At 39.6% G+C, this 24,228-nt stretch overlaps 1 protein-coding gene across 2 annotated transcripts; it reads left to right on the top strand.

Moving 5' to 3' along the window:
- Positions 1 to 3,841: 3,841 nt before the first annotated feature.
- Positions 3,842 to 23,866, top strand: LOC135477610 (solute carrier family 23 member 1-like). Of its 2 annotated transcripts, XM_064757776.1 has the most exons (15): positions 3,842 to 4,015; positions 8,976 to 9,068; positions 9,856 to 10,013; positions 10,824 to 10,917; positions 11,525 to 11,611; positions 12,205 to 12,386; positions 13,555 to 13,675; positions 14,289 to 14,445; positions 15,143 to 15,292; positions 16,137 to 16,240; positions 16,826 to 16,955; positions 17,294 to 17,437; positions 19,519 to 19,614; positions 20,848 to 21,099; positions 23,655 to 23,866. In XM_064757776.1, the coding sequence occupies exons 1-15, from the start codon at positions 3,971 to 3,973 to the stop codon at positions 23,759 to 23,761; spliced, it is 1,920 nt and encodes a 639-aa protein (XP_064613846.1). In that variant the 5' UTR covers positions 3,842 to 3,970; the 3' UTR covers positions 23,762 to 23,866. The 2 variants fall into 2 exon arrangements, with proteins under 2 accessions (XP_064613846.1, XP_064613847.1); XM_064757777.1 differs by lacking the exon at positions 23,655 to 23,866 and having other exon boundaries at positions 20,848 to 23,305.
- Positions 23,867 to 24,228: the final 362 nt, after the last annotated feature.

Below are 24,228 nucleotides of genomic sequence, written 5' to 3'. Positions count from 1 at the left end.
CTGCTCTGATTTTGCTATCTATGAAGTAGTCTTTCATAGTATATTTTATATTGATATACATAAGTTGTTGTAGCTTTAGCCAGCTTTGTTATTTCAATTTCGTACATTTATTGTACAGTTCTTTGTCTTCATTTCTCCACTAACTTTATACATTTGTAAACCGCTATATTATTGTTCTGATCGTATTATTAATTCGGATATGTATACAGGGTACATAGATATGATAACTCTGGGTACGACACTAAGTTATGTATGTATGATGTTTACTATATTGTGTCAGCATAACTGTGCACTTGTGAATTATATCGACAGTCATAATAATATATTTATATCTGTTTCAGATATATTGTGCTAGAGGATGTCTTACTTACAGCAACTTAAACCTTTGCATAAACAATTAGAACATATCCCCGCAACAGGTAAATTGACAAGAGGCCATATTTCACTCGTTACATGTGACCATTTGCAAACTATCACACTGTCGTCGCTGCTCTCGTTTTACTCTGTATGTTGTAAGTCTTCTTTTATATTTGACGCACATGGTGGATAGGTCAAGAGGGGATTCATTTTTCCTTCGATCAGAGTCTCCGATGGCCCAGTGGGGTACTTCTCAACATTTGTCACAACGTTACGACCAGTAACTGGGATCGACTCAGCTGACTTCTTTTGAGCTTACTCATGAAATAAAAGCATGCCAATCAACAGATGTCTTCCCTTCATTCATTTGTAGGCAAACTATATGTAGGTCACCAAAAAACACCAGATATGACACTCCAGTTACATTATACTGACACCGGGCCAACCAGTCGTGTTTCCGTGATCTAACTTCTTAGTGCTGAGCGCCATTAGGCCACCGAAGCGGTTCGCTATCTGCGGAGTGCTACATCCAGGATCTTAGCCCTCAGTTACAAATGGGAAAACCCATTTTCCGTGACGGAGATATCTCTATCAGCGGCTGTATGTCGATAGCTGAATTACTGGCCCTGCATACGAGGCGATTGGTTCAAAATAGGTCCATAATAGGTTCAAATAGGTGCATGGCTTTGTTTATTGTCTCTCTTTCAAATGGTTTTCAAATGGTTTTCGGCAAAAGTTTATCTCTTTCTACAATTCAACAAGAGGGGGCTTATTTACAGTTTTACGGCAGGATCAAATCTTGCAGTCCACTTCATAGATCGGAGGTCAAAGGCCTTCCTTTGCAGGTCGAATAAATTTATTTATTTATTTATTTATTTATTTCATTGATGTTTTACGCCGTACTCAAGAATGGAATAAATTTATAAATGGATGATAATAATACTTTGAACCATATTATCAGTACTTCTGTCTTGGTCATAACTTGTTTATATCAAGATAAATATAAGTTAACAAACAACTAGAGAGCAATGAAAATGTCTAACAAAACCGAACGCTAAAATACACAATCTTTGCAAATCTATTCACCTTGTAGCCAAGAGTAGAATGGAAAATTAAATCACAAATCTTTGTAGTTTGGTTGAACTACATTTGTTAACCAGGCTAATGAATTAGGCAAGTTTGTAGCAAATAGCCGGCACTCATGAGAGGGATCGCGAGGATCTGTCTTTCGATTAAATCTGGATGATGCGTTGTGTCTGCTGAGCATGTCTGGTGCCGGCACTCCATTTGTTTCATGAGCGGGACCACGAGGATCTGTCTCATCTGTTGGATCTGGATGATCCGTTGTGTATGCTGAGCATGTCTGGTGCCGGCACTCCGTTTGTTTCATGAGAGGGATCACGAGGATCTGTCTGTTCCTTTGGATCTGGATGATCCGTTGTGTATGCTGAGCATGTCTGGTGCCGGCACTCCATTTGCTTCATGAGCGGGACCACGAGGATCTGTCTCATCTGTTGGATCTGGATGATCCGTTGTGAATGCTGAGCATGTCTGGTGCCGGCACTCCGTTTGCTTCATGAGAGGGATCACGAGGATCTGTCTCTTTGGATCTTGATCCATCGGTTGGATCTGGGCGGTCCGTTGTGTATGCTGAGCATGTCTGGTGTCGGCACTCCGTTTGCTTCGTGAGAGGGAACACGAGGATCTGTCTGTTCGGTTGGATTTGGATGATCCGTTGTGTATGCTGAGCATGTCTGGTGCCGGCACTCCGTTTGCTTCATGAGCGGGATCAAGAGGATCCGTCTCTTCGGTTGGATCTGGATGATCCGTTGTGTATGTTGAGCATGTCTGGTGCCGGCACTCCGTTTGCTTCATGAGAGGATCACGAGGATCTGTCTCTTCGGCTGGATCTGGGTGATCCGTTGTGTATGTTGAGCATGTCTGGTGCCGGCCACTCCGTATGCTTCATGAGCCGGACCAAGAGGATCCGTCTCTTCGGTCGGATCTGGATGATCCGTTGTGTATGCTGAGTATGTCTGGTGCCGGCACTCCGTCTGTTTCATGAGAGGGATCTCGAGGATCTGTCTGTTTGGTTGGATCTGGATGATCCGTTGTGTATGCTGAGCATGTCTGGTGCCGGCACTCCGTCTGTTTCATGAGAGATTTCAAGAGGATCTGTCTCTTCGGTTGGATCTGGATGATCCGTTGTGTATGCTGAGCATGCCTGGTGCCGGCACTCCGTCTGTTTCATGAGAGGGATCACGAGGATCTGTGTCTTCGGTTGGATCTGGATAATCCGTTGTGTATGTTGAGCATGCTTGGTGCCGGCACTCCGTCTGTTTTATGGAGGGATCAACAGGATCCGTCTCTTCGGTTGGATCTGGATGATCCGTTGTGTATGTTGAATAATTCTGGTAACTGGAATTCTGCTGTCACTGCAGACTGTCCACCATGGGCCAGACATTATCCAAAATCCATTTTAGTCAAGTCAAGGACTTAGGTGTATTTATGAAGTAAATGTAAGCTCAAAAATAACGTTTGGGGATAAAACTCAACTTATGGCCCTAAAACTTATATCAGGGCTCCACGTGACTTGAAGTTATAAGGAAGGATGAAGGCTCGCAGAATCAAGGCATTTTGGAATCAAATTGGCTAAAAGACAAATGAATTCTGAGAGGTGTCCCAGTTCTTCCCCGTCCCAATTTACTCCACTCTCCTCTATTACTGCGCACACGAAAAATCCCAGATGTCGGGAATCTTTGGGTTGTTTGACATTTTATATGATTGAATATAATAAAAGCACAGCACTCTGAAAATTCTCGACCAGTGACATTCAGTAAATCGCAATTCACAACACCGCATTTTGTACATAACTCTGCTTAATCCTTGATGCTGGGGAATATACCCCTTACTACTTTGTAAGCATTTATATCAACGGTTACATGTATAAAAATAAAACCCTAAGTAAGTTAAATTGACAGTTTCATTGCTTCCATATGATTTTTTATTAAATGCGAGGTTAAATTTGAGTAACTCCAGATCAGTGACGACCAATAAATTGCACTTAACACCACTGCAAATTTTTCTACCTATTTTTTTTAAGCCATAGCACTGCATGTATGGGTGTGCAAGTTGATATTATTTAAGCATTTATATGAACAGTTAGAATAAAATGCTAACTGAAATAATTTGACAAGAGGCCATATTTCACCATTTACCAGCTAATGCATTGTGGTCGCTGTTCTGGTTTTACTTTCAATGCTGTTTACTGTTATATTAAAATGTGAGTTTATAGTGTTCATAATTTTTCATCATTGCCTCTTTACTGATACTCTACCTGGCCGGTTTAAAGCACACATGTTAAAACAGTAAACCGTCGGTATAAACCTTGTTTAGTAGTCCTTTATTAGCACATTACCTGCCCTAATTTTGAATGTCAAACGTTCAAAGTACATGTACTTCTCGGTCTTTGTTCACAAAATGGCTGCCCAATGTAGCCCCGTGGATATCTCGCTGTCATACTTGTATTTTAACAGGTGAATTATCAATAGGCTGGTCACATTTACAAGTAACCTTTCACTGCGGGACCACATCGATTAAGACATCGTGCATAATGACTGGTGACAACAGCCAGTTACCTGAGGGGAACCCAGCCCAGGTAAGCCAATGCAGTCATGAACCTGTACGGTGAGCTGGGCCCAATGGATAGCCCAGCACAGTGAATGGATTTTTCACCTGTTTCACCTAGTGTTAATTGTTGCTAATCTCTGTTTCATACGATGCATAGATAAGCCAAATATGCTGTTTGAAAAAAGGCAGTTGTTATCGTCTAAAACCCGAACCCAAAATGTGCTCTAATGGGTTGACTGAGTTCCTGTGCTTTATACATTCTGAAATCTGTATTTCCTGAATTATAAACATACCTAATAATTAAAAGTATTGGTGATTATCTAAATTAATAGAAAATATTTGAATGAATTTGCGCCACTCAGTTTATTAACCGTAGAGGAATTCACTGTACAACAGTGATCAGGGTTAAGACTGAGAGACATCGCGTAGAGCAAAGAAAAAGTTCACTCACTACGCAGTGGATTCCGGCGAAATGGTTCGTCAGTGACAAAAGGTTGAGACAAAAGCTTGGCTTTAAGTCTCATGAGCCAGCGACAGGCATTTCATGGACAAATGTATGTTTGTATTCCTAATGGGCAGATATTGCTAGAATTCAAACAAATTATTTCCTTGCCCGAAGTTTACGGATACAGAGAATACTCACGCTGCCACTATGGTGTAACAATTTTTTAACTGTCTACATTTTACTGCTGTGTAGAAACATAGATATTCATATTCCAGTCCAATAGTGTATCACAGCTTCTAATCCCACAGCCTGGTTTGTAATAAGTGTGTCCCACCGTCCAGTCAATAGTGTATCACAGCTTGTAACCCCACAGCCTGGTTGTAATAAGTCTGTCCCACCGTCCAGTCAATAGTGTATCACAGCTTGTAATCCCACAGCTTGGTTGTAATAAGTGTGTTCCACCGTCCAGTCAATAGTGTATCACAGCTTCTGGTCCCACAGCCTGGCTGTAATTAGTGTGTCCGTCAGCCTGGTTGTAATAACTCTCTCCCACAGCCTGGCTGTAATAAATGTGTTTCACAGCCTGGTTGTAATCAGTCCGTCGCACAGCCTGGCTGTAATAAATGTGTTTCATAGCGTGGCTGTAATCAGTCTGTCCCACAGGCCTGGTTGTAATAAATGTGTTCCACAGACTGGTTGTCATCAGTCCCGTCCAACAGCCTGACTGTAATAAATGTGTTCCACAGCCTGGTTGTAATCAGCCTGTCCCACAGCCGGGGTATAATATATGTGTTCCACAGCCTGGTTGTAATAAGTCTGCCCCGCAGCCTGGCTGTAATAAATGTGTTCCACAGCCTGGTTGTAAGCAGTCTGTCTAACAGCCTGGCTGTAATAAATGTGTTCCACAGCATGGCTGTAATGAGTCCGTCCCACAGCCTGGCTGTAATAAATGTGTTCCACAGCCTGGTTGTCATCAGTCAGTCCAACAGCCTGGCTGTAATAAATGTGTTCCACAGCCTGGCTGTAATCAGTCCGTCCAACAGCCTGGCTGTAGTAAATGTGTTCCACAGCGTGGTTGTAATCAGTCTGTCCCACAGCCTGGCTGTAATAAATGTGTTCCACAGCCTGGTTGTAATCAGTCTGTCCAACAGCATGGCTGTAGCTTTAATAAATCTGTCTCCGAGCCTGACTGTCATAAATCTGTCCCAACAGTCCGGTTGCAATAAGTATGTCACATAGCCCGAGTCTCATAGGCCGGCTGTAGCTGTAATAAGTCTGTCCGACAGGCTGACTCTAATAAATTTCTCTTACAGGCTGGATATAAGTCTGTCTTACGGCCTGGCTGTAATCAATCTGTCCCACAATCCGACTCTAATAAGTTTGCCTTACAGCCTGGCTGTAATAAGTGTGTTCCACAGCCCGGCTGTGAAAAATAAGTTTCTTAACTTGTTTGGAATAAGTCTATCCCATAGTTTGGCTATAATCGGTCTGTCTAACGGCCTGGCTATAATATTTATTTATTTATTTATTTATTTATTTATTTATTTGATGTGTGTTGTCGATGTTCGCCGTACTCTAGAATATTTCACCTATACGACGGCAGCCAGCATTATGGTGGGAGGAAACCGGACACAGCCCGGAGGCCTGGCTGTAATCCTGCAGCGCGATTGTAGCTGTAATAAATCTGTTCCATAGCCTGACTGTCATAAAGTTGTTCCATTCCTGACATCCTTGTAAGCTGCATTATTGCTCTTCTGCCTGCATCATTGTAAGCTGTATTATTGCTCTTCTGCCTGCATTGCTGTAAGCAGCATTATTGCTCTTCGGCCTGCATCATTGAAGCTGCGTTATTGCTCTTCTGCCAGCATCACTGTAAGTTGCATTAATTGCCCTTCTGCCAGCATCATTATAAGCTGTATTATTGCCCCTCTGCCTGCATCATTGTAAGCTGCATTGTTGCTCTGCGCCCTGCATCATTGTAAGCTGCATTATTGCTCTTCTGTCTGGATCATTGTAAGCTACATTGATTGCCCTTCTGCCAGCATTATTGTAAGCTGCATTATTGCTCTCGGCCTGCATTATTGTAAGCTGCGTTATTGTATGCTCTTCTGCCTGTGCCATTGTAAGCTGCATTATTGCTGTTCTGCCTGCATCACTGTAAGTTGCATTATTACCCTTCTGTCTGCATCACTGTAAGCTGCATTATTCCTCTTCTGCCTGCATCATTGTAAACTGTATTATTGCTCTTCTGCCTACATCACTGTAAGCAGCATTATTGCTCTTCTGCCTGCATCATTGTAAGCTGCATTATTGCTCTTCTGCCTGCATCACTGTAAGCTGCATTATTGCTCTTCTGTCTGCATCATTGTAAGCTGCATTGTTGCTCTTCTGCCTGCATCATTGTAAACTGTATTATTGCCCCTCTGCCTGCATCATTGTAAGCTGTATTGTTGCTCTGCGCCCTGCATCATTGTAAGCTGCATTATTGCTCTTCTGTCTGGATCATTGTAAGCTGCATTATTGGTCTTCTGCCAGCATCACTGTAAGCTGCATTGATTGCCCTTCTGCCAGCATTATTGTAAGCTGCATTATTGCTCTCGGCCTGCATTATTGTAAGCTGCATTATTGTATGCTCTTCTGCCTGTATCATTGTAAGCTGCATTATTGCTCTTCTGCCTGCATCATTGTAAACTGTATTATTCCTGTTCTGCCTGCATTATTCTAAGCTGCATGATTGCCCTTCGGCCTGCATCATTGTAAGCTGCATTATTGCTCTCGGCCTGCATTATTCTAAACTGCATTATTGCTCTTCTGCCGGCATCATTGTAAGCAACATTATTCCTCTTCTGCCTGCATTATTCTCAGCTGCATTATCGCTCTTTAGTCTGCATTATTGTAAGATGCATTATTGTATGCTCTTCTGCCTGCGTCATTGTAAGCTGCATTATTCCTCTCCGCCTACATCACTGTAAGCTTCATTATTGTATGCTCTTCTGTCTGTATCGTTTCCATTCCTACACGTGTTATCTCCTGTCAGCACCACACTTTTCGCCTACACCGTACCACGCTAGCCACTATCCCCTGTGTGATGGGGAGAATACGCGCGCAGCCTTAAGGTTGCCCCTGACAAAATTACAAACAAGTATGCATTCGATTATTTCAGCAAAAAATAATGCCGCTGCTATTTCCATAGCACTCAGTTTCTGTTATCCCAAGCACTTTTTTTGCGCCTCAGCCAATCCGATTCGAAGTAGTCATGGCCTTTTAGGTTGCATTTTACGTTTTAAATCGCATAGAGCCAATTATTCTCACGACCCTTCCACCTGTATGACTGTAAACGTGCTTACGATTCTTTAGCTGCTACCATTACGCCTTCATTGAATTTGCTCTCAAAATATAACAGTGCTCACACAGACGAGAGCGATCGCCCTGTTCAAACATTTTTATACACATGTGTCTCTCCGTTCTGTTTAACCAGTCGCAATTACCTGCCTGAGCAGTGTACACATCCTCTTCCTCAATACAAGGAATCCCTTGCCCCCACGACCCCTAGACACTACTCATAAACCGCTCACTATCATTTGTACTAAGTGACTGGGACAAACAAATTTCCAATAACTCCTTTCCTTAAACAGAGAAAATTATATATCTCTAGCTACATGAAAACGAGCAGACGGTTAGTTCTACCCGCCGTCTACATAATGTCACAATTGTACGTTACAGATAAAGTTTGTCTTTGGAAACAATTCATAAATTTTCTAAAAAAAATTATAGGTTTTTTTTTAACTCCTATTTTGGATAGATAGAAACCATCTTTATTACAAAGCCCCATATCCAGAATGAGTGCAATTGTATACTTTGCTTCGTTACATTGTTTTCTGCAAGTCTTGTGTTTCTTATTTATTTATTTCTTTTAATGACGTAAAATGTCATTTTAATGAAGGATTTATCACTTATTTGGCCTTCACGCATTCTGTCGTGGCGCAAACTCGAGCAAAAGTGTTCTGTAACTGACAAAAACGACTGTAGTGTGAAGGGGTGGGGTGTCGTGTTTGGTGTCTTCGGCACGGCGTTCCAGTGAGGCAGCTCCATAGCTGTATCGGCACTGGGTCTGACCTCCTACAGAGAGACTCCATCTTGATATGACCTAAATAATTTTAAACAACACAAACCTGATTTATTTATTTATTATTTTTTTTTTTTTGATTGGTGTTTTACGCAGTACTCAAGAATATTTCACTTATACGGCCAGCATTATGGTGGGAGGAAACAGGGCAGCTCCCGGGCGAAACCCACGACCATCCGCAGGTTGTTGACGTTCCCACTTACGGCCGGAGAGGAAGCCAGCATGAGCTGGACTTGAATTCACAGCGAACGCATTCGTTAGAGACCTCTGGGTCATTACGCCCCCACACAAACCTGACCGACATTATATACGTTAATTACTCTTCAGTACGACTATAACACCAATCAAATAAAAAATAAATATTACCATAGACCTACGAAAAGAATTAGAGAACAAATTTTCATGTGCATGTTACAGGATGAGAGAAATAAACCAGGAGGGCCACGTGACCTACTGTACTCAGTGGATGAAAACCCACCGTGGTATTTCTGTATCGCTCTTGGACTACAGGTATTTATTTACCTTTTTTACTTACTACTGATAGTTTTGAGTTATTTGGTAGGCTAACTAACTTGGAAAATTGACTGCACGTTTTACTGTGTGGGAACTTTCAAGTCATTTCAGCCAATCAGTGTGATGGCTGGTAACTGATCACACGTAAAACATTGACATAGGGCCTCTTGTCAATTTACCTAAGCTCAGGGGTTTGTATTAACTGTTTATCTAAATCTTTAAATAGTTGCGACTCTCATGCCCCTAGCACATGACTTAGACGGAATTATGCCAAAAAAAATGCGGTGATGTCAGTTGCAATTTTTTAGACGTCAGTGGCCTTGAATTCTCATAATGCAGTGTTATCGTCACGCTAACCTTTACTGAGGTCAACTGACACGAGACTTCTATCAATTACCTGTATTTTTTGTTTACCTATGACACTGTCGCCGCTGCTCTGATTTTATTCGCTTTCCTGTTGTCTTTTGACTTACCAGAGGTAAACAAGCTTCCAATGGCTTCTTTTTGAGTATTCAGCCACTTTTTCCATGTAAGGGCAAGTATCATCGAAACATATGAGAGTAAATCTGATTTGATGTTTATTCTCTAAGAGTTCATATGCTAAAAAAAAATCTGCACATGGGAAATTCTTTTTTGCATATGTAACCTAAATGTTTATTGCACAGATGTAAAAATTCGTCGGGTGATGGAACGATGGTACGATGATACGATTATGGCCTTACCGGCTTGCCATGCACACACCTTCCTGCATTAAACAGAAAATCATATGAAATTTCTCTTTCAGCAATATTTGACGGCGTTTGGGGGGATCTTGACGGTGCCGTTGTTGTTGGCACCGTATTTCTGTATGGCGGACGATCATCTCAGCGTCAGTCAGCTGATCTGCACCATATTCTTCGTGTCCGGAATCTGCACCTTACTCCAGACTACTGTAGGATGCAGGTATTTATTTATTTATTTATTTATTTATTTATTTGATTGGTGTTTTACGCCGTACTCAAGAATATTATACTTATACGGCGACCAGCATTATGGTGGGTGGAAACCGGGCAGAGCCCGGGGGAAACCCACGATCATCCGCAGGTTGCTGCCAGACCTTCCCACTTACGGCCGGAGAGGAAGCCAGCATGAGCCGGACTTGAACTCACAGCGACCGCATTGGTGAGAGACTCCTGGGTCATTACGCTACGTTAGCGCGATAACCAACTAAGACACAGAGGCCCCATAGGATGCAGGTACACTTACTATACGTTGCGATGAGAAAGACTTCAACACATAATATAAAAACCAGAGCTGCGACTATAGCGTGATAGCTGACAAACGGTTACAGGTCTTTTTGTCTTATGACCTCAGTCAAGGTTTTATTCCAACTGTTCATGTAAATAACTGAACAGTATAAGTATGCACGCCTTCTATCACCATGAATTAAACAGAGTTTTGTTAAGAAAAATGCAGTGATGTTAATAGTGAGCCCTTAATCCAGCCGCTGCCTCCCACTAGTAAACCAGGTTACCACAGAGGAGTACATACATGAGTACAGTGCTAATCATCAGTCTATAACATTTAACCAAATAAAATAAATAAATAAATAAATAAAAACAGATCTACATGAATACACAAATGAATAAATGAAAATGTAAATATTTCATTAACTCTCTTGCCAATTCATTTGAACATTGAAGCTCAATATATTACCGATACGGTTTCCTATTCCTGTTCAATTTTCTGTTGACTAACATCCTCTGTGTTCAGGTTGCCGATCGTCAAGGTGGGACGTTTTCCTTCCTTACCCCTACAATCGCCATTTTGTCTCTACCCAAGTGGTGCTGTCCATTCACTGATACAGGTAAATTTTATTGCATATTACAAAATATCCACGTGACTGACTTGGCTGAATTGTACATTTTGACCCATGACCAGAGGTTTCACGGCTGCTGTTAAAAAATATGGAAAATCAAATTAACAGCCGTCTGCAAGGTGTAAATCTAAATACTGAAGACCCGCTATAATAGGATTTTGTGTCTCTGACACATTTCCACGCAAGACAGATATAAGAGACATTAAGTTAATTCGGTGTTTAATGTTGTAATTTTTGTGTCTTTTCTGTTATGACAAAAATTCCACTGACTTCTACACGAAGCTCGGGATTACGGGTTTACGTGACATAAATGGCCTCTCTCGACAATGATCATAAGGGGTTCTTTATAAGAGTTAGCCTTCAGGGAGAAACACGAACAGAGAGCGAACAGAACTTAGGGCCAGATTCGGTTTTCGTTATTCGAATATCGAATATCATGCCAGCACCACATTCTTTATTCGAAAAACGAAAAGCGAATCTGGTGCTAACTTCCGGTCGACCAGTTTCCTCCCATCATAATGTCGTATATAATATATAAAATAAATAAATAAATATATCATTAACACATTACTCTTTGTACTATCTCCAACCTCAGATTACTGTGGCCTTAACGGGACGTCTATACCGATCCCCGGGGGTGATGAGCAAGCATCGGCCACTGTGGCAGGCTAGAGTGCGGGAAGTAAGTCATGTGTACATCAATATTAGCCTTATCGGGAGAATAATAAACCCTGGAGAATATCTCTTATTACTAAAGTATTCATAACTTACGAATCTGTCGTATTACTGGAATGATTATCTCTTAAGAAGCAGCTTTATTGCTGGAATGATCTTCATAAGATAATCTGTCATATGACTCGAATAATCATCACTTACGAATCTGTCTTATTACTAGAGTGATAATGATTTAAGAATCTGTCTTTTGACCTGAGATTTCATCGCTTAAGAATCTGCCTTTTGACTGGAGCAATCATCACTTACGAATCTGCCTTATGACTGGAGTGATAATGATTTAAGAATCTGTCGTATTGCTAGAGTGATAATCACTTTGGAAACAAATGACTATCTCGGATCTTCCTGTTACTGTTACACTTGTAAACTATTTCCCCTGTTTAGGGATGATATTAGATTATTAAAACCAAACATTTGTTGGCCGCGGCTATAAGGGCTTGTGGGAAGAAAACCAAACGCCTTATTTTATCGCATTTTGTGTTTTTTAACGGATCAAAAAAAAAAAAAAAAAAAAACTGGCTCACTGCGTGTTGTTTTTCCCAGATTCAAGGGGCGATAACCGTGTCAGCTTTGTTCCAAGTTGTGATAGGATTCAGCGGTTTTATGGGCTTTATCTTGCGGTTTATTGGGCCGTTAGCGATAACTCCTACCATCAGTCTTATCGGGCTGTCACTGTTCGCATCTGCTTCTGAGCAAGCCTCACAGTTTTGGTGGGTCGCTGTCATGTAAGTTGCTGAAATGCATCAATGTCTGACGTCCATAACTTTATAAGAATTAAATAAGTAAAATACGATCCGTGACAGTAACATCACATGATTATATAACAACTTCTAAGTTTTAAAGTAAAAGAAAGCTTGAATATGAAGTAAGGTTCATCTTACAGACAACTAAAAACTATGCGTAAAAATACTTTCATTTATTTTTTCAGATTTTTTTTAACCGTGTTGAAAGGCATTTAAACAGGAGTAGGCTTATGAGCCGTACTGACGCTGTCTAGGAACTCCGACGTTATATCACCTTTTTTCGTGATGTTCACCAAAAAGAAAGGAATTTTTGGTGACATTGTTTCAGTAATCTTTTACTCATGGGTGTAAACAGTTATCCCAACATGCAGTGTCGTGATTAGAGTTGAAAAAACTGTCTGTGACGTCAGAGTTCCTAACCTCTGATAGTATAGCCGTAAAGTCCACCATAAAATTCACATGTTGGCCTTTAACTCTATTCACGAAAATCTAAAAATAATAAATGATAGTATATCTATGTATAGTTTGAAGTGATCTATTTAGTGATGCCTACTTCGACTTTTGGAGGCCTTTTCCTTTAAATGACTTAGTTTTAAGTGTTGCGATCTAATAAATCAAAAGTTTGCGAAGAATGAATAGTTTAAAAAAAAAACTACCTACATATTTTTGCCTACAGCTAATTTATATTATGTGCAACTTTATCCAAAAGCAATACTTTCAAATTATTTGCAAAAGATTGTTTCTCTGATTAGTCTGAAGCCTAATGGTGAACTAGCGTTAACGATGTTAAAATAATTATTCATATGTTAAAATTAATTAGTTATACTTAATATTAATTTTTATTACATGTACTTGTGGTGTAATTGCTTGTAAATACTATAATTTGCCTTTATCAGTTTCCTTGGGACTATGAGAAGCCATGTGCACAGTCAAATGTCGAAAATCAGTTATCTTCCAGCAATAGTGCTGAAAAAAATGTTAAGTACAACGTTAAACCCAAACACTCACTCACTCCAGTAACATTGTGCACGTTAGTTTTTCACATTCGAGACAGTTCACCCTGTTACGGCGGTGTAAAATGCCGGTATGGTTTTCAACGACTGTCATGTAAGTAAATAAATATATGCTATTTACAACCAATTATTTTCAGGACGATATTCTTTATAGCCCTGTTTTCACAGTATCTTCGCGAATTAAAATTTCCTTTACCTGTGTACAAGAGAGGAAAGGGATTTAGAATCGGTCGTTTCCCTTTGTTGCGATTATTTCCTGTAAGTATACACATTGTTATACGTTAGTGCTTTAGTTACCTTTACAAATTTCTCTATTGCTACATGAATACAAGGGGATATCTAGTTTTTTACCAGTAAGTGAAAAAGTATGGTGACAAGTTCGAATCCAACTGTCATTGTTTCGTTGGCACAATTAAGTAACAAGAGGGGAACGGGGGGTGAGGGTGGGGTGGGTAGTTTATTTCTGGCTTTTCCTGAAGTCTCATAAGTTTGATGTTTAATCAGAAATTGGAGATACCAAAGGTAAAGTGGAGGCTTCTAAATACTCATAAACTCTAATAATACAGATATGCGATGAGTGGAAAATACAAGCGTCCTCCATGCAGACTTTGCGGTGAAAAGTTGTCGGAGTATAGGCGTATTTCAGTATATCTAATTCATGATCCTAAATCTAGGTTTATCATCGGTATTTTACATTGCTGCTTTGAGCACTCCCCATTGCACCATTACTGACAAAAAAAAGCCATATGGCAATACACTTCCATAAGCGGATTTCAAAAGAGAGCATTGCGGGAGAAGGCAACCAGTTACAAAATCAATAAGTGCTATAATATATATTGGTTTCTATGATAAAGCAAACCTTTTCGCCCAGGTTCTTCTCGGTATGTGCCTGTCCTGGTTGGTGTGTTATATTCTGACGGTGTCTGGGGCCCTGACCTCTGACCCCGATGGCTGGGGCTATCAAGCCAGGACCGACTCCAGGATAGTGGTGCTGAACAGCGCCCCCTGGTTCCGATTTCCATACCCAGGTTATTACTAGTTTTGTTTTTCCCTTGTTTTCATTTTCTATTCGGTAAAACACAAGCAATAAAGAATCACGTCTAGAGAAACGACATTATTCAAACTATCGATAGTTGTCACAGTTTGGAAAGTTTTCAGATTTATACCATCTTTATATCTTTGACAGCTGTTTTTACATTTTCCAACGATAGAAAATATCTGAAACAAATAATTTTCTATGTTTACGATATATGTAGATTTGAAAAAAATCTTTGTACCCCAACCTACCTATACTAATTTCATTTGAGTGAATATCACACAATAAAAATACCTATTTTGTGAAGTGTGAATTTAGAAATGAACCATGCATTCTCACCTGGGAAGACATAGCATATCCTGAAATAGTATGTCATTTTGGCATGTTATAACACAAAACTGAGGGGGGGAAACGGTAAAACTGTAACCTCTTTATTCATGACAGGAAAAAATACATATACATATTATGGAAAGAATATAATTAAAGGATTTAGATAACTAAAACTATGGACATATGTTTTTTTTAAAAAAACCTCTGGTTGTGAGATATTTATTAAAGTGTGGCTTCCTAAGTTCATCGAAATGTTATTTTTAGGCCTGGTGGGTAGTTGTTGTTTTGTACCTCAACCAGCATTGCTCTCTCTTTTTCGGATCCATAGGCCTATATCTCTCTCACATTTCACATCACAGGACAATGGGGTACCCCAACAGTCAGTACAGCAGGAGTATTTGCCATGCTGGCAGGTGTCCTGGCATCAATGGTAGAGTCCGTGGGAGATTACTACGCCTGTGCACGGTTAAGCGGCGCTCCTCCGCCACCTGATCACGCCATTAACAGAGGTGATAAACCCCACAGCTCCATCCCAGTAAATTATTAACTGTATAACTCACCCAGGAATTTCTGATGAAATCATTCTCTTGTCAGTTTCCGCCAGTTTTCCGTTCATGTAAATGCTTAACTGGTAAGGCATTATACCCGCCTCTAAACTGAATTACCTAAAAATACACTGCAGTGATGTTAATTGCATTAATTAGAAGAACTCAACATTATGTCAGGTCAACACATCTTATACACAATAACATGAAAACAATACAAAGGAACCAGCTTTCGGCGATGTTTCATGTCCCTATATCTAAGAATCTATGTGCAGAGTAATTAACCTATGATAATTGCATTATTTAGGCAGCGAGTAGCATTGAATAAATCGTACTATGTCGGCACATACAAGACTATATATATCAGGTGGAGTCAGGTGGAGCTGATCTTCCGCTTTGGTATTGCTTTAAGCTCCAATCGTCTGAGATACTGACAATATGGACGTTACACGAACACAAAGTTTTCGATTTAAGCGTAAATTGATATGGCTTTGCTTCCGAACATTTGCCATATGCCTGACGAGGTGAGGTGATTTCACATACATGTAGTCCGTTTCTGTAGCTAAACAACTGTTTATGTAACGCTTACCAACGATGATCTTTGCACCGATTCTTATACTGTTTACTATGTTGCAAAAAGATAAGGAGATATCTAAGCCCCAACAATAGACAACTTAGCAATATCATGCAACAAGATAGCAATATCATACAACAAAAATAGCAATATCATGCAACAAGATAGCAACAGCATGCAACAAGATACCGATATCATGCATCAAGTGAGAAGTAGTTACATTGTTGCTAACAGGGATCGGTATTGAAGGTATTGGCTGCATACTTGCTGGTGTTTGGGGTTCAGGGAATGGCACCACGTCGTACAGCGAGAATATTGGAGCTATCGGCATCACTAAGGTAAAAGATTAACTACTAAAGATGAATCTTCTTGCAGTAAATAACGAAATGTGACAGCTAGAGGTTTCTATAGTTTGATTGATTACATGTTAATTTCCATACACCAATCCCGAAATGTTTCGTCGGATTCTTTCCGTAGCTGTAGAAATTCTATGAGCTACTCTTAACACAAAATACTAACATACAACAATTGTTAAGATGACAAAATAGACTTCAGTGTAATAGACTACAGCATACAGTGTAAAACCAAAACGGCAGCGACAGTGTAATAGTTGGCAAATGGTCACTGCCTCGTGCAAATTAACCTCAGTTATTTTTTATTTTAATTGTTCGTGTAAATGCTTAAATACTACAACTTACACACCCACTACAGCAACCATGGTTAAGAAAAGATACACTGATGGTAATTGCAGTTTATTACTCGTCACTGGTCTAGTGTAACTCAACGTATCGTGTCGCTATGCAATAACTCACGTCACCTACTGCACAGACAGCGTTTCAACTAATGTCAAATCCCGGGTAAATGTTACAAAATATAACTTATATTTTCAATACCCCCCCCCCCCCCCCCGTAAATGTTTCCAGGTTGGCAGTCGTCGGGTTATTCAGGCGGGTGGTGTGATTATGATCGTGCTGGGATGTTTGGGCAAATTCGGGGCTCTCTTCGTAACTATCCCAACTCCTGTTGTCGGTGGGATGTTCATGGTAACATTTGGTAAGATGTGAAATATTTCTTCCCACAACTCTCCTCGAACCTATGTTTATATGGTGTGATGTATGTGTCCTTTTGTTCTGCTTCTATCGAGCAGCTACCACGATTGTCGGTTTTAAGATCTCTAGTGTGATACAACTTTGCGCTGAATACAGGCATCTGACCTTGAACCAAGAACTCACAAAGTGGATAGCTCAACGTTGTAATGTGATTCTTGTGACCTTCTTGAATTCTTCAAGCAAAAAGCGACGGACAAAAGAAATCATAAGCTTCACAGATTTTCCGAAATAAACGATGTCTGATTGGATATGTTCGATTCTCTGACAGCTCTCATTTTTCAGGAATGGTGGCAGCGGTGGGATTGTCGAACCTTCAGTTCGTGGACCTGAACTCCTCTAGGAATCTCTTTATTCTCGGCTTTTCAACTTTTTTCGGCTTGAGTTTACCGGAGTGGATTGATAAACATCCTGACGCTATTCAAACAGGTTAGCGGCAACTATTTACTAGTAGCTATTACTCTATTTTCATGATTTAGAAACACTTCAGCAATCACGCGCGACACGTCCATAAGGGGCCCTTTTAACAATGCTGCCACATAAATACCAAAAGCTTTCACTTCACATTCATGTTCTGTGGTTCACAGCAGTCTATACTAATACAATGTGTTTTGAAATGAAAACAAAAGAAAAACATATTTAGTTTTTTGCATATAATACACAAAAAAGAACCTTGATTTACTTGTTCATTTACAAACTAAAACACACACACACACACACACACACACACACACACACAGATATATATATATATATATATATATATATATATATATATATATATATATATATATATATATATATATATATATATATATATATATATATATATATATATATATATATATATATATTGATGACATACATACAGAAAGAAAAAAGCAGTAGCAGCATTTATTTTTCATGCTGAACACAATGTGAAACGCTCTGCATACTGATGTCTGATTAAATTAAAAGTTCACAGTTGATGTCTTTCATTTTTTACCATCTTTATTTTGGCAAAATAAAGATGGTAGGTGACAGCGTTTTGGGTATAATACAGATCAAACAAGTACTGCACCATTAAAAAGTTGTGAGGAAAAGTTTACGTCACTTCCTTTGTGTCTTGTTACATGTGTTCCGTCCCCAGTCGTGTTGCTCGTGTGGGCATTTTGTCGATTCTTCAAAATAATAAAATGTGGTGGGCTTTTACCCGGCTCTGGAAATCAGTTTTTCCTCACCTGAGTATACAAAATAAAACTATGTGTACATGCACATAAAGTGCAAATATACTTAAACCAGTTATCTTATTAGCCAGAATTAATATTCACATTACGGAAACGGAATAACATTAAATCTCAAACACATAAGAAAAAACAACGGTACAAAACGTTACTCTACATTAACCTGCGTGTTCATGAAGAACTACGCATTTCACAATGAAATGTTTACATATTTAAAAAGGAATACTTAAATCAATTTCAACCATGAGCTGGGGCTTCTGCTTCCCCTTTGTATCAGATTTCACTGCCTGCTCAACTTTACTCATATTACCGTGTTATAACTGTATTACTTCAATGCCACTTTTCTTTTTTGGCTTTTATGAAATCAGAAAGAAAAAGTAAAGGTCAAGGTCAGTAATCTTTAATGGTAAATGTCCAATTATTCAACAACTTCTATTAATGCAGCCTATCAGAGTAATTTAAATTAGAATTCAAAAACACTAGGGCAGAGCAAATGATGTCTATTTGTGGGGATAGTGAAACAAACAAAACAGTGACTGTGTGTGTACTGAACCTGCTAAGACACGGCTAACATGTCACTGACTGTACCGGATGCCATGATATGAGGATAATCTAGCATGCTATCTTTGGCTTTGGCTATGAAAAAAAAAACTATTTTTTAATAATGCTGGCTTCGTCTCTGGCCGTACGTTGAAAGGTCTGTCAGCAATCTGTCAGATGGTCGTGGGGTTCCCCGGGTTTCCTTCCTCCATAATGTTGGTCGCCGTCGTAAAAGTGACAAACTCTTTAGTACGACATAAAACATCAATCAAACAAACGAATAAATAAATTCATGTCCCTACATTTCAAGGACGCTAGTAGCTGTATATGTGGTTTTCTTCTACCTCCATTGACAACGTACAGGTCAGTAGACACAAACTGTTCAAGGTATATTGTATATTGTATTGTACTCCCATGTATATAGAAGAAGATCCGTGGAGGAATTTTCCTCCAGACGCCATTCTTTATATACCTCATCAGTTCTCAGACTCTTATCTGTAATAGAGAGGACATTTATATGCTTTACATGAATTTTGGTGGAAATCACCTATTCCAGCAATACGGCATACACGGCAAGCTCTTTTCTGCAACGCATACTATTTGCTTTATGTGCGACAACACATATAGTTGCTTGCTTAAGGTCACTGGTTTATGCCGAGATCTGTTTCCTGCATTCAGTCCTACACACATACTGTATCAAAATGTACATTAAATCTTTTCAATATCTTTCGTTTTACTGGTCTCCAGGAAGCCAGGTAGCTGATCAGATCCTGACTGTCTTGTGCGGTACCAGTATGTTTGTTGGTGGATTCTTTGGTTTCCTGATGGACAACACAATTCCCGGTGAGCTTTTATTACTAATGGGCCGCCATCCTCCAGTTTATACATGTACTAATCTCAGTTTGAACTGAGGGAGACGGCAGTTCCTGATCAACTGAATGGTTTGAACTAAGATGGAGGAAGTTCTTGACCAAATTTATAAGCGACAATTTTTATTCCACATCTCTCCCTATGGCCAAGACAACCGACTCTATAATAAAGGGTAAAAGAAGGTGGAAATTTGGAGTGACAGCATTGAAATCCCTGACGCACAGAGCAATCCCATTAAATCCGCCCTAAGCAAAATTATACCTCGTTGTGCATGTCTGCAGATATGGGACAAGCACGGGTAGAGTCAGGAATGTTAGGGTCACGGAGTATCACATATAATATAAGCCAGATATCGGATTTAGAGCCTTTTGGAAAATGTTAGTTCCCCTTTATGTTGATCATGAGGTTCACTTCAAGCGACGGCCCCTCCGATACACAGGAGAACATTATATCCCGTGATATTTAAATTTAGGGGCCTCCGTGGCTCAGTTGATTGGCGCGCTAGCGCAGCGTAATGATCCACCAATGCGGTCCCTGTGAGTTCAAGCCCAGCTCATGCTGGCTTCCTCTCTGTCTGTGAGTGGGAAGGTCTACCCGGCTTCCTCCCACCGTAATGCTGGCCGCCGTCGTATAAGTGAAACATTCCTGAGTACGGCGTAAAACACCAGTCAAATAAATAAATACAATAAATGAACTTGTGGAAACATACCTGCAAGAAAAAATAACCGATACCATGGATTTATTTCTGCACGTTTTGATGACGTGGATTGTAGTATCAATAGGCCGGTAACACTCTGGGAGAATTCTCCATCTTATCCATTGGCATCCAGTCTGTTTCGTACGAGGACCGGGATATGATTGAGACGAAGGTATTCACTATTTTCAACTCGGTTTGTGGCAATTTCCAGTTGTCCATTCTTCCAAGGGAAAGGCTGCGATGAGCGATATTTCACATAAAAACTAGTGCGCACCTTAAATTAGAACAACTGAATGATAAAAGAAAATGATGCAACCGAAAAGCCCAGAAACATGTATAAATAAACTGTTAGTATAGTTGCTTATCACATCTTGGTGAATTAGCATCTGTGATGAGATGTTACTAAAAGATATTAGACTGAACTGACCAAATGCTCTTTAGTGTTGCAATGTCGTTTAACGAAGGAATGATTTGCTAAAATAAGCTGTGTTACACATTTTAATTAATAGGTACTGATGAGGAAAGAGGGATTCTGAAATGGCGCCAGATTGTTCATACGACCACGGAACAAGCCTCGGGTAAAAATGCGGCGGACTACAGCACTTACGACTTTCCCCTCGTTCAAAAGTTCTTTAACAGATGGAGCTGGATGAGTTATGTCCCCTTCTGTCCAACTTTCCAAGGATTTCGCCGGTGTTCCGGAGATCGTTTGAAGCCATCATCGGATAACGAGGCACAAGGAACGGACAACTTTGGATATGGTAATGAGGTTGAAGACTCAGAAAGTGTAGAGAAGCAGATGACAAGGCTGTGAATCTTATCTCATACATCGGGGATATGGTGCTTAATTCACTATATGTAGGACTGCTTGTAAATATTCCTCTCTCACTGTTGTTGTGCAACCCTGGTGACAATAACCGGTGGACGACGGCTGTGGCTTTTTGCGTCATCAGACGTTTGCTGAGGACTACATGTTTTCCTCCAGTATGAGGTGCACATCTGAACGTCACATATATATGCTAAAGTTCGTCAGAGACTTGCCAAAAATAGGTGGCTTGATGACCCCGGTAGCTGGCTTTCCTCTACCCATATTACTGATCATCATCGTTATGGACAATCAAATAAATGATTAAATGTATAAATCAAAACAGGGACGAATCAAGGGGTGGAAACATCAGCCGTCAACTATAATGCACTTTCTGGTTCATAAAACACAGGACAAGTTTCACAACAACCTTCAACACTAACCCTCAAAGAAACTAGGACGGATTCCTGCAAAGATAAGCTGTGAATCACAGAAACACAAGTTTATAATGCTGAGGGCAAGGCCCGACGAATATTATATGATACTAAATGAAATCAGTTCCAAATTTTGTATCATGTTAGCTCATGCAATATGTAATTTTGCCGATAAATGTCTATGAATTTTGATGAATGTCAGTGAACGTGAACTTTCTAAATATATGTTTTGTTTACGTGGTCTAAATTATTGTTTTATTATTCGTATAGAGTGTATTGACTATAGGTTTACAAATGGTCAGTTCTTTCCGGAATCGGCTTTCTGGGGTTTTTTTTTCTAAAAAGTTCATCGTGCCGAAGAGAATATTGGTAAAGGCTTGACCATGACTTTAGGTTTAGAAACGGTCTATTAGTCCGTTAAGTATGAGTTTTCCGGACTTTATTTAAAAAAAGGTGCATCATTATGAAACTTGGTAATCACGTGACCACGACAACTTTCTTGACTACTTCCTGTTTCATTCATTCGCGAAAAAATATGGCCGTTCTTGATTCGTGTTGGACATCGACAGTTTTGCGAACTTTTGTAAAACAAAACAGTTTATCCGTATTGAAAGTAAACATAGTATAAAGCTTTACCTTGAAGAGTTCAAGGTCAAGTTCGAGTTTCGGATCATTTCGTTAAATTTTAACAAAATTATGGCCATTCTGGCCAAGTTGTTGTCTGTAAGTTTTCCGGGCTTTCTTCAAATATGGTTTGTCGTATAAATGTAGAACGGAAACTTGAATAGTGGGCTCATCGTTAACACGTTAACATATCGAGTTCGTTTCGTTCATTTTCATCAAAATTGTGGCCGTTAGATTTTCTTTCAAAATTCTTACACAATTTTTACAATCTGGTAAAATTCGCATACAGCTTCATCATTGAAAACTTTGTCATGGCTACAATTCTGACGGCTCAATCCGTAAGGGGACAGGTTTTGCGAAATTAATACTACCAGAATGTTTGGTATTGTGTAAGAAGCAAGCATTCGCCTCTCCAGAGAGCGCGTGGGGACTGTCAGTGTACAATATTGTAACCATGCCAAGCATCGTTTATCTGTTCTTATGTTATTACACGTTAATTTGTCGTTGCCCTCGGGGGAGTACTAAAATATGCACGTCACAGCTCGTTGGTTAACAAAGGCAATTAGCTCAGACAAAATTCAGTGTAGATATACATTGCATGCTCCATGTCATGAAAAAACTTATACATGTTTCAATTTATCTGTTCAGAAAATAAAAAGAAAAACGCTTAAAAAGTTTTAGTGAAAATTCATAGCGGTACATGTATGAATCAGAAAGAAACATAACACTGAAAATGAAAGCGTTTTCTTTCCTTACGTCTATACGGTCTCTTTTTATTTCGGTTTTCCACATTTGAACGCTTGTTTACGGTAAGTACTCTGGGTAAGTCTCCATGATGCCCCTACCACCCACCAATCAACCCAATATCCCCCCCCCCCCCCCCCAGGTTTAGTGTATAAACCTTTTTTCGCCTGAGTGTACACAAATGCTATATTTTGACTTACCACTGATTAATTTACAACTCTGATAAAAATTTGTTTCTCCATGCAGAATTAAGATCCTAATAAAATATGTACAGCCTGCAGGGCTGTTTGGTTAATGGGGTACGCCGACGTCATCAGACTGAGGCGCTACATCCGGTGACAGTGTCCTGGAACCAGGCCGACTAATCCATGCATTTCTCTTAACGATATACTGTTTACATGACTCCGTAGGACAAAAGTATAGGTTGTACATAAAAAGCACGTCTTTATATGTCTAACTGCAGACTTTTAACATCCATGTTGGCTTGCGTTACTACACAAAATTATTTATTTCCTTTATTTATTTATTAATTTATTTATTTATGCGACGGCGGCAAAACCTACTTCATTGAAGTCTACAGTGCACTATTACAATAACACTGATATGAGATGTACTTTCTGATTTTAAGGTAAACAAAAAAATTTTGTTTACCTATTTAATTATTTACTTGCTTGTTGTTTTCAATAATATTTCACTTATACAACGGTAGTCAGCATGAGGAAACCGGGCAAAGCCCGCAAATATCCACAGGTTGCTGGCGGATTTTCCCACGTATCGAGAAGAAGCCAGCATGAGTTGGACTTGAAGTCACAGTGACAGCATTGGTGAGTGTACCTGGTGTCACTCTGCTACGCACTACTTTTTTCTGAAAAAAGTGTCACAAATTGTAACGTTTCGTATTAATGAAACAGATATTTGAGTCTGGACATGAGTGTAATATATGGCATGAAAACGAATTTTGTCCCTTTGTACGACATTCCGATAATTTTAATACTTTCAACCATCTGGGTGAATGCAAATTAAATCTTGTCTTCCCGTTTTCTGACTTAATTATGTTAATTTTTTTATACCGTGGGGGGTTTGTATTGTGACCTTAAATTTTGCATAAATATAGTTATTTAAAACTTTAGTACATAACAACCACACGGCAGATAACCTTAACACGTTGATGTGATCAGCCGAGTGGAGCTTCTGTTGAAAACAAGTGAAAAAAAGGCTTCAATTTTGATAAAACCCCAGGGAACTGTCGTTTTATTTTATTAACGATATATCATACGAGAAAT

The sequence above is a fragment of the Liolophura sinensis genome, chromosome 11 (genome assembly GCF_032854445.1).
Source record: "Liolophura sinensis isolate JHLJ2023 chromosome 11, CUHK_Ljap_v2, whole genome shotgun sequence".
Lineage (NCBI taxonomy): Eukaryota > Metazoa > Mollusca > Polyplacophora > Chitonida > Chitonidae > Liolophura > Liolophura sinensis.
Note: the sequence above shows the minus strand (reverse complement) of the source record. Positions and strands in the feature narration are given on the sequence as shown.

Bases quoted from the DNA above. Each gene is read 5' to 3' on its own strand.
- LOC135477610 (XM_064757776.1), top strand. From the start codon at position 3,971: ATGACTGGTGACAACAGCCAGTTACCTGAGGGGAACCCAGCCCAG. The intron at 4,016-8,975 runs GTAAGCCAATGC...TGCATGTTACAG, and splicing joins CTGAGGGGAACCCAGCCCAG to GATGAGAGAAATAAACCAGG. The intron at 17,438-19,518 runs GTTAGCGGCAAC...ACTGGTCTCCAG, and splicing joins TCCTGACGCTATTCAAACAG to GAAGCCAGGTAGCTGATCAG.